Source organism: Meleagris gallopavo, chromosome Z, assembly GCF_000146605.3.
Source record: "Meleagris gallopavo isolate NT-WF06-2002-E0010 breed Aviagen turkey brand Nicholas breeding stock chromosome Z, Turkey_5.1, whole genome shotgun sequence".
In the NCBI taxonomy this organism is placed as follows: Eukaryota; Metazoa; Chordata; class Aves; order Galliformes; family Phasianidae; genus Meleagris; species Meleagris gallopavo.
In genome coordinates this window covers 33413925-33425085 of record NC_015041.2, presented here as the reverse complement: position 1 = coordinate 33425085, position 11161 = coordinate 33413925, and the positions used below count along the sequence as shown (strand labels likewise).

At 34.7% G+C, this 11161-nt stretch overlaps 1 protein-coding gene across 1 annotated transcript; it reads left to right on the top strand.

The window, feature by feature from the left end:
• Positions 1 to 217: 217 nt before the first annotated feature.
• Positions 218 to 7641, top strand: LOC104915081 (carnosine N-methyltransferase). Its single transcript, XM_010725748.3, has 3 exons — positions 218 to 435; positions 1347 to 1510; positions 7170 to 7641. The coding sequence occupies exons 1-3, from the start codon at positions 241 to 243 to the stop codon at positions 7372 to 7374; spliced, it is 564 nt and encodes a 187-aa protein (XP_010724050.3). The 5' UTR covers positions 218 to 240; the 3' UTR covers positions 7375 to 7641.
• Positions 7642 to 11161: the final 3520 nt, after the last annotated feature.

The window sequence follows — 11161 nt, the reverse complement described above, 5'->3', positions numbered from 1 at the left end:
ATTTTTGATGAGTTCATATGCTGGTTGCTTATTCAAGTTTGTGGAAGTGCTAAATAACTAACAATTTTACCTAAAAGGTCCTTTTTTTTTTTTCTGGTAAGCGTTTACAACATCTGAAGAGTATTTTTTAAGTTAAAGACATTAATAATTCTGAGTGGTGTAGCCTAGAGGGAATTGCTTGTATGTACTGCAGTTGTTGCTGCTAAGTATCTAAAGATGTTAAACTTCTTCCTTTCTAGAATGAACATGCATGAACGTGTGAACAGAACAGAGAGGCAGTTTAAATCCCTTCCAGCTAATCAACAGAGTCTTCTTCCTCAATTCCTTCCTCACCTTGACAAGATTCGGAAGTGCATTGATCATAATCAAGAAATACTGCAGACCATTGTGAATGACTGCGTTCATATGTTTGAAAACAAAGAATATGGAGAAGATGTATGTTTAAACTGACTTTTTCATCCTCCAGAATCAAATTTCATACGCCTTAGGATTTTTCTATATGTGTTTATTTCCTTTAGGTGTCTGGCTTACTTTTCTTTTGCTCTCTTTTTCTCCTCTACGATTTCTTGTTTGCTTGTGTTTTCTCATTTTCATCTTTCACATCTTGTAGAGCTGACAATTAAACAATGTTAGTCTTTAATGAAAGCTAATTGTGAATCTGGCAAATAACAGTAATTACTTATTTTTAAAAACAAAACAATTAAAAAAACTGCTTGGCTCCAGAGTGGTAGTTTAAAGTTAATATTTCAGTTAACTATATACAGCTCAAATAGCATTGTCTGTCTTTCTGTAGGATTTTATTTCTTTTTTTTTGTGGCATCCTGAATCAGTTACAGTTTTAGCTTGGCCAAATATTCTGACTGTTACCATCTGCAAAGCTTTTTCACTGTTGATCTGCTTTTTTGCTGTGACATCTCTATTAAAAAAAAATTGCATTCAAGATTAAAAGTGTGGCAGAGATGAAAACTGAAGTCGTTTTTGATATTTGCAGCTGAGGTATAGTAATAGGCAGTGCTAGTGTGAGCTTCTCAACACTGCCTCATTAGTACATAAAGGGGTCATCTTCTCAGGGTAAACAGTTCACTCTCTGCACTAGTAAAACCCTGGTCCTTTCTTGCATAAGGACTAAAAGTTGAGCTCTGTTTTGTCATACTGCATAGTGCTTTTGGGACATGGAACCTGGGCTCCTAGATGCTGAACTGAGACCACCAAAGTCATATGCTGGCTGAAACTCTCAGTAGGCATTATGGCATGTTATTTGTCTGTTTATGACTTACATTTTGCTACTGAAGACTGAAAATACCTGTGCATTTTTTCATTAATATTTTTATCCTAACTTTAATTAGGGAGGAGGGAAGATTACACCCGCTTCAACGTTTGACATGGATAAATTAAAATCTACTTTGAAGCAATTTGTCAGAGACTGGAGTGAAGAGGGGAAACCTGAGCGAGATTCCTGCTACCAGCCAATAATTAGTGAAATTGTAAAGAACTTTCCAAAAGAAAGATGGTAATGGTGTTTTAAGTCTTACCTCTTGTGTGGGCACATACTGTTGCACAAATCTAGCAAAGTTTTTTATGGATTAATGGAAAGCTTAGATTTAAAAGTATTGAAATTGATGTGGATATGGAATTAATTCAAGAGTTTTAATAGAACGTATTGGAAAAAAAACATAATCTCAAACTTCTTGAATAGTAAGCCAGGATTTTTTTTCTTCAAGTTGATACAACATGATTTCTTCTAACTTTTGAAATAATAGGCCTGGGGAGACCATTTAAATTCTTTCAGGTGTGCTCAATGAGTTAGTGTTCACAAGTTAATAGGTTTTTGGAGTGTGTATGCTGCAGATAAAAAAAAACAAAACAAAAAAAACCTTGTGACAGCTTCAGGCATTAATATTTCCCTTAATATTGGAAGGAGAAAGGAAGTAGTCTTGTAACCCCCACTACAATTTTATTACAAATATTTAATTTTAATGTTAGTTTCAGACAGATGTTACAAGGCCTGTGTACAATCAATGAATATACAGATGATATAGTATATCTAGGAGTTTGGCTGATGCAATTATTATACTGGAGTAGGAAAAAAAAGGACACTCATCCTATCCTGGGCTTGCATAATATACTCCAGTGGAGCAGATCTCCAGAAGAAATCCTTCTCTACTGGCAGTCAGCTCTTAAATGGGTCTAGGAGAGGTGGAGCCAGGCTCCACCTTTTCCAGCACCACAGGTGAATTACCTTCACCTGTGCTCCCATGGCTGACTCATTGCTCGCCTCAGGTGATCAATTAGAGGTTCAGGCCATGATTCAGCAGCCCCATACAGCCTGTATTACTAAAAATTGCTTCACATGTCTGGGTAGCTTTGTTACTGCATTGGCTTGTTAAAAAAACACAAAAATAGTAGTTAGCATAGGTCAATTCTTTTAGGCTGTTGGAATCCTAGAAGAAGTTACTGTTATAGGAAATACACAGTTAATGATTATGCCATGTAGACACAGTAGAAAGTATGTTTCAGTTTACGCTTCATCCTCTTATTTGGAAAAACTGTGAACTCAGTATTCATAAATCTGACTGGCCAGAACTTAGCATTATTATAGATGGCTGTTACAGTGGATTATCCTCTTTCTGAGTGATTGCCAATAATGTACTTATTTCAATTTGTGAATACTTTTCACTGGCCGTTTTTCAGTTTTCACTTAGTGACAGCAGAACGTGGAGCAGAATCTTGTATGGTAAAATGGCAATTTCAGGCAGATTGCTTGGTTTTTCTTTTGCTTTGGGCTAATTTATCTCAATGTAGATGAACCACTGCACATAGTTTATATGAGTGTGAACTTCCTGTAATATGCCTTTGGTGTTAATAGTGTTTTACTTATGAATTAAATATAAGAAGTTACCTTATGTACATTTAGAGCATCTCTATAGGCATAGTCACAGTTCTGAAAGTAATTACTCTAATCTTCAAAATCGCAGGTCACTTTTTTTTCTGTATGTTAGCTTTGCAAGTCAGTTTCTCAGAGTGTGTATGCTGCAGGTAAAAAGCAGTAGAGGTCGCTGTTTTATCAAGTCTTAGGGACTGCAGGTAGAAAGTTTTATCTTGTACCTACTTGACATAAACATAAACAGTCAAGTTGATACTAGGAAACCACATTACTAACAATAAATCTGAAGTTGAATGCTTTTTGTCAAAGAAGTAGGAATTGTGGTGGTGATAGTGGTTGTTGGACATAACTAGTGTGACAGTGCTTCTGTCTTTGTTGTGATAACTCTGAATCCCAGAGTTTTTTTAGAGTGCAGGAATATTGAAATGTCACTGTATAGATGAAGCATGTCTACTGCAAGGTTGAGTTTGAAGTATATTGGATTTAAGAAATTTTATTATGTACATATCTATTTTAAAAGTTTAATTTTGGTGACTTTTGGTGAATTTTGGTGGAGCGGTGGTAGTACTCAGGTAAACAATTAATTGTCCATTTCCCAGTGACCTCAGGCTGTCCTAAGCTGTTATATTCTTTGAGACAAGAAGTAGGGTAGCAAAATTAGCTATTTTTTCCTACGTTACATGGCTTGTAATCTCAACATTGGCAAAAGGTAACTTTCACGGCAGTGCGGGTTGGCTGGAAAGTCTAGCTCATTTTTTTAAAGTTTCGGTGGAGAGCAATTTCAGTTTAAAGAGATGGGTAGAGCCTGAACTGACCATGATGAAATTATACTTACTGTTGTGTTTAGGTTGGATGCATTATATATTTGCTTCTGAGAAGACTGGCTGTGAGTGTTCATGTAGGAAGAGAACCTGTAGATGGAACCTCAAAGTGCAGCTCTGCATTTCTTTGCACTTGCAGTTCCTTTTTACAATGGAGTGTGCTGAAGCGTCCTGAGGTTAGATTCAGTTACTAGAGGAAAAAGTGCATTGTTGGTGCTTGGTAAGGAAGGCAGCTTTGCATCAATGTGTTTTGCATTGAAAAAGATAAAGAAGTACAAGTGTTGTCAGTACAATCCATACTTTATTTTTTAGTAACTTCAACAGAATTGTACATTCAGTTTCTGTTAAGGTCACTTGTATTGAGTACTTGCACTGAAATCATCTGAAAAAGGAATACACTTTTTAAAAACAACCCAAGTATATTTTGTTCCATGCATGCTGGTGTTGTATTGTGGCTGTTATTTGCAAGAGTGACCCTCTCAAGTTCTGCTGATATATGAAGAACAGGAAAGGAAGTAATGAAGTATTCTTTATGCTTGCTGTTCTGGGATGCCGAAGAGATGCAAACAGTGGTTGAAATTAGCTGTAAATTTCAACAAGTGTTTTGTATGAGCCAGTTATCTCATATTTCAGTCTTCTGACAAGACGGTCATGTAAAACTTCAAAAAAGTAAGGTTTTTTTGTGCATATTGCTCCTCTTAAGGAATAATTCCTTGTTTCCACTTAGCACAGAAAATGTTAGTAGGATCAACAAAGCAGTTTGAAGTGAAGTTATGTTAAAGATCTTCCTGAAGAAACAGTAGGCTTCCTGTGTTGATAACTGAATTTTGTAATTTGATTCAGCTTACATAATTGTTCTCCTTTTGATGAAGCTGTCTGAATTTCTTGGACCTGAAAAGAGCCATGATCATTGTTTTCTGTAAGAGAAAACAGTAAAACATTTATTTTATTTATTGATGGAGTAAGGTTGTTAAAGTTTTTTTTTTAAGGAGAAGCTTAAAGTTGAAAATCTGAGTATACTCCTTTTATTTAATGTGTTCTTTTTGACTGTTACCGTTAGGGACACGAAGATTGAATTTCTTGTTCAAAAGGAACAAGGAAATGATTAACCTTCAAATTAGTTAATGTTATTCCATGGTAAAGAACTATAAGACTTGGTATATATAAGCTTCTGCTCATTAATTTGGCCTTTTGAACCAGCTTTAACTGAAAATTTAAATATATCATTTAGTTCAGCAAATTATTTTCAAGATTCTGTTAGGACATCTGTGTGACAGATGGCAGCAGAGGGGAAGTCAGACAAAACAGCATCTAACACAGAAGTGCATATAAAACAGACGTGTCATTGCATTCCTCCATGCATAAAAAATGGCACCCACTGACATGCACTGACACTTGCTGGATGTTTATGGAGACTAAACTGGATATAAGCACAGTGAGGTGGTAGGTGGTGTGTTTCAACAGCAGCGATAGTGTCATGACAGATGAGTCACATTCTGAATGGCCATGCAGATATTCACAAGTGTGGCATGCACGCTTCTGCTCGTTGCTGATGAATGCATATTTAATACTGTTAACTTTGTTGATAAGCAGTGTTTTGTAAGTCAAAATTTGTTCTATCCAATAGTGTTATTGTGCTTTAATTTAAAAAAAAAAAAAAAGTAGAAGCCAATTCCAAGCAATTTAAAGACAGGTGATTTGTCTGTTGGGGGCTTTATCTTGTTCTAGGGTGAATACAGATGCAAACTGTAAACTGAAATTAAACCTTTATAACTAACTCCTTGTAATTAGCTTATTTTTAAGAAAAATGCCTTTTTTGTTTCATTCCTCTCTTTTGCTGTGAAAGTGTCCACGTGATCTAAATATTTTATAGATAATGGTGAACTGTAGGGAACTGAAGACTTAAGGTAGAAGTACATCTCAAGCAATAGTGAACAGATACACCACTAGAAATAACCATCAGGAATGAGAATCTTCTAACTGAATAATCTTTAATTTGAGTTTCTATTTTCAAAAGTTTTGTCTTGAGCATGTAGCTTATCCTTGAATTCATCTCCCTGTTTTTTAAGGAGGAGTTCCTGGCTAGCTTACTTCTGTTTTTCCCTGTAGAAGAGGCAAGGGAAGCTGTTCTTAAGTAATTACAAAGTCGTGACATCCTGTTATTTCAAAATAGCTGTAGGTATAAATGAATGAAAATGACTTTGATTTTCTAGATGGGAGGTTTCAGTAGTTAACATGATTAACCTACAATTCAAATGGCACAGTTAAAACTGCTCTGTCAGTTTGTGTGGCCGTTAGACGAGATAATACTTTTTTCAGTTGTTTGAGTAATAACTTTCTAGAGATGCACTGCTTTTTAGAATTTACATATCTCCCAGGCTCAGCTTCATGATTATGCAGCAGCTTAGTGCCTCTATTGAATCTGTTCTGGCAGTCTGAATTTTTAAGAAGTCAAAGGTTTTGTATTTTGCTTTCCTTCATTGTATACTTGAAAATGCTTAGCGTGGCTTTCTTAATTTGATTGTATATATGACTTGTTGAAGGTGACATGCAATGAGAGGATGGACTAACATTCTTGATATATGAAATTACAAAGTCTTGTAGAGGGCTGGAAACAGGAAAACTATTTTTTTTTTTAATGATGTACCTATTCTGTTTTGTGTGGGAGTGTTTTTCTTTCAGTGAAGGTTCGGTTGCATTGTGATGAAGTATAGCAGTTAAAATGTGTAAATATATATGTATCTTGCCTTGTTGCCTGAAAGAACAGTTCTATTTCTTAGTTGCTCGTCTTGGAATATGAGAGAAGTTGCAAATTTCTCAGTAGCTACACAGTGCTGGTCGTATTCTTATGTTCTTGTGCTGATGTCTAGTTTTGGCAAGTGAAAAGGTAGAGACCTGTGCTGTACTTTGGTTTAGGGAATCCTATGTCACTGAATAGTCACATTTAACACCCACCGTTTGTGAAAGGGTAACTGCTGTAAAGTTTTCACAGTCTGAATTGCTCATTTGCTCATGGAAGTTTGATTTGCTTTGTGTTTCTGATCCCAAAATGCTTGTTTAATTTTCCATGCAGTGTAAGCAAGAAGATTTTTAGAAAATGTAGAAATTATCAGTAGTCATCATTAAAAAATGGTGAAATATAATCATATTCTTTCTTTCTGAAATTCACTTAAGAAATTATTTTGTTAACTGTAGAAGTTTTCAGAAGAAATGTTTTGTAGTTTGCACTGTATTCTCAATAAGAGTTTCTTATGTTCTTGCTGATCATTCTCTATGAATTATTTTGACTATCTGGTTAAATGATCTGACCTGAACTGGCTCCATTTGCCTTTAAAAAGTAAAGTCGTATGGGAAATATCTGTAACATCCAAGTATATGGGAAAAAGATTGTTTGGCTGGACCTCTGTAAGCTTTGTTAAGAGGTATCAGATAAACATTTAACTATTATTTTTGTTCTGTTGCAGGGATTTCTCCAAAGTTAATATCCTGGTACCTGGTGCTGGGCTAGGTAGATTGGCGTGGGAAATAGCTATGCTCGGTTATGCTTGCCAAGGAAATGAATGGAGCCTCTTTATGCTCTTTTCTTCTAACTTTGTACTCAACAGGTACATAGCTTATGTTTTACTTCCTGATCAAAACCTACAGGTACAGGGGAGGCGAAGTTATTAATAAAAAAAATTGAATAAATAAAACAGATTTGTAAGTCATAACGCAGCACACAGATAACCATTTGTTAGAATGTTTTGATGCAAATAACGATTGGGATAATTGGGAGAAGCTTATATCTGAGTTTTATGCATTAAGTCATTAAGAATACAGCAGGAAGCATGGGTTTTAAACAATGAAACTTAAAATGCCTAGATTCTATCGCAGATTCCCTATGTAACCTGGAGTAAGTGCTACTGTTTTTATTTTACATCATTTTCTGGAAAAAAAGGTACACGCCTATTTCACAAGTCATCAAATATGGACTAATTAATTACATGCATGATATTTGATAGTGGTGATAACTGTTAGATTCCATACTGAAATCTTAGGCACAGTTTTTAAATGGAGAATAATACACTGATCCACTTCTTAAGCAAATTTGTCACGAGGTAACATCTAAAATGTTATAGTTTATAGTTCTTCAGTTGCACTAAGGTTATAAATTTGAATGTAACAGATTTCACTGTATAGGCTGCCTTTAAAATGAAATTTTTGTATTTGGTTTTCTTTCACACATAATGGAATTGCTGATTTCATGAAGAACTTTTTAGAGAGGGAAGAAGGCACCAAGTATAACTAACTGTTCTTGTAAAGATTAGGGTGGAAAGATTGGATGTATGAGATTTGGTTTTTGTTGTTTTCATGGTGATTTTGTACCAAGTTCAGAGACTGATTCCCAGTTAACTTCAGATTGAAAAATCAGTTATCTGCCTTTGGTTAAAACACATGAATTATTGACTTGTAATTTGTAGCATTCTGACATTTTTGAGCCCTGATTAGCAACAGTGATTGTCCACAGTGGAGTGTGGTGGTCTTAAATTTGCTTTGGCTTATCTTTCGGAGTAAAAGGGGTGAAGATGCTCTTTCTTTATGGCTGTTGCACGTCTGGCTAAAACAGTAGTGGTAAATGTAATGAAAATAAGAAGTTGCTAGAAATATTTAGTCTTTTTTTACATTATTCTCAAATGACTGTCATCTGACACTGAAGTTGTATCTTACAGTTGAGCTAATGTAATACCTTGCAGCTACTAAAAAGTCGTCACCTTCTCCTTCTCCCTAACTATATAACCTTTCTGTTTCTTAGGTCTTTGGAATTTCTGAAACAATACGAAGTAGCATAAAAGTATTAATTTCCCATTTTGGGAAACATCATTCAGCGGTCATATTGGTTCAAACTTGTGGTGTGTTTTTCACCTTCCTTAAATATGGGATCTTTAAACATTGTTTTCTATTTATAGAAAATATATTTAGCAAAAAGGCATGCATATATTGGTCCTCCTAACTGTATTAGATCTTACACAGTCAAATTGGATATCACTTTGTTTCTGGGAGTTACCAGGTACAGGTTTTGTTATTTGCAGGGAAAAGAATACTGATAACTGCTACACTAACTGAATTCCAGTCATTTCAGCTGATTCCTTTCAGTCAGATCTGATCTTGTCTTGGGTTATCTGTTAGGAAAATTTTATGGAATTTTGAGAATTTTGGTTTTAGTATTAGATGTCTGTTCCTAGTGAGCCTTTGGAAATTTATGTTTACCTTCTCGGCCTTGGAAAAAAAAGCAATGATCAGACTGAACAGAACATAGCAGTTAAGTACAAGTGAAAAGAAAAAAAGAAGTTCAAAAATTTTGCAAGCTAATCTTTGACTTTGGTTTTAATTCATTTCTGGTTTTCATTTGATAAAATTACAAGGATTTTGATGGTGTGTGCTCACAGATTCAATTTGCTTTCTGCCCCTAGCTGACCTTAGTTTATTTTTAGCAGTATAAGGTACTGTCTTGAGTACCAAGTCTACTTCTACAGTGGGCCTATTCTAAAAGTGGCTAAAGTCTTTTGTCTGCAGAGATACCTGCTGATTTTAATGCATGTCAAAAACTTTATTCTTTTAAATTATGACTTTTTTCCACCATGCTTGAAGTTTAATAGTATTATATTTAGAAAATGCATCAAGGCCTAACAACGTTCACTTGTGACTATTAGAAGTAAGGCATAAAATTAAAATGTATTATTGGGAAGTTGTAATCTGAAAATGCACTTGTTCTGGAGTAGTTAAACTCCAGTGGCTTCACGTCTCCTGCTTGATTCTGCTTTTTCTTTTATGTTTAAGGCTCTTACTGCTGGTTTCTTTTGGTTGCATTTAGATGAGTTTAGTCTATAACAGATGACAGAAGTGATCATAGGTGATGAATAGACTCCCTTTTGGTTTTTATTAAGAACAAAGACTGTAAAAAGCATAACCTGTGTCCCTGCTTTTGGAAGGCATCCAAAAGTTCAGGTAAACTAATACAAAATTTTGCACCCAAATGACAACAGAGTGCTTTAAGAAAAGCTTTTAAGTGGAAATAGAGTTCACACTAAATAAAGATTGGCTAATCCTTGGTGTCATGAAAAAATATCTCTGTAGATAAATCTTGACACTTGGTAAAGGCTGCTTAACTCTGCTTATTGCATGTCCATGTGCCTTAGGATGAAAGTAGTTTTTTATTTCTAAATCAGTGGGCAAAAGTAAGATTTGACCTCACCATCTTTTGCAGCACAAGCTTTTCAGACAGACCGTTGTATAGTAAATGTTCTGCCCTTACTTGGAAAGAAATGAAGTGTTTCACAGTTTTAATTGAAGATATAAACTTTATCTAATGTGCTTTTGTCAGAAAGAGGGAAATGTGAAGGTCTGCAGTAGTTTCTTTGCTTGTTTTTTGTTTGTTTTTTGATTTTTTTTGTTTTGAGGGGGGGATGAGGTAAAAACGAAGATTTTTCAAGTGGAACTGTGGACATGGGAATTAGTCTTTTATACTAAATTAATAGTTCCTTCTGAAATTTTTGGGACATCTGTATATAATTTGTGCTGGAAAAAAATACTGAGATGTGTGTCCTCTCTTACAGTTCAGAAAAAAATCTCTTTCTGATCTACTCAGATTTTTTTTTTCCTTGCTTTTTTTGAAAATTTCATTCCAGAAAATATTCTTAGTATAGTACAAATCAATTGTGAGCACATGAGAATGCTGAAGTAGTTACCACAAAACATTTGTTGGCAGATTTAGAAACGTTTTGTTTTAAGAAAATGATGCCCCTCTAGTTACAGTTTTTTTTACCGATGTGTTTTCTTTGCTGATTGCACGTATCTGATCATCTCCATACATAATAGATATATAAATAACAGTTAATGTTCTCAGTATACTGCTGCTCATGCAACAGCAGCAGTACTGCAGGGTTTTTTTGTTTTGTTTTGTTTTTACTGATTAAATAACACAGTGAAGGTAAAAATTATTATTTCTAAGGCACTGTTACAGATTTTTTTTTTTAATCTACCAGTGAAGAGTGCATTTTCTATAAGCTGGTGGACTGCCTGCAGTTTACAAGTGTTTCTGTGTGTTCTGTTGGATAGATGTGTCCTCTGTTATCTAAATTTAGTGATGCATGTGTAACATGTCCTTAATAACTGGGCTTCAGTGCAGAGTTCGCTTTTGCTCAGGGGATGAAAACTGCTTCATTTTTTAATTAAATATTGATTTTTCATTTTTTAATCAAATATTGATTTTGCAGGGCTGTGGAAAAAGGTTTTCTTCATATTTTCATGTTGTCTTTATTAGTTTTTAAAATAAGTGTTCTGGTTGGTCATGTTCAGTGCACAAGTTCTGTTTTACGATGACATACTTAGTGTATGCTCATACTTGACATAATTTGAATATTCTAGATGTTGCTAGCTTAAAATGGTATCACAAAACTATTACACTTTGCAAAATTGT

Bases quoted from the DNA above. Each gene is read 5' to 3' on its own strand.
- LOC104915081 (XM_010725748.3), top strand. From the start codon at position 241: ATGAACATGCATGAACGTGTGAACAGAACAGAGAGGCAGTTTAAATCC. The intron at 436-1,346 runs GTATGTTTAAAC...AACTTTAATTAG, and splicing joins ACAAAGAATATGGAGAAGAT to GGAGGAGGGAAGATTACACC. The intron at 1,511-7,169 runs GTAATGGTGTTT...GTTCTGTTGCAG, and splicing joins AACTTTCCAAAAGAAAGATG to GGATTTCTCCAAAGTTAATA.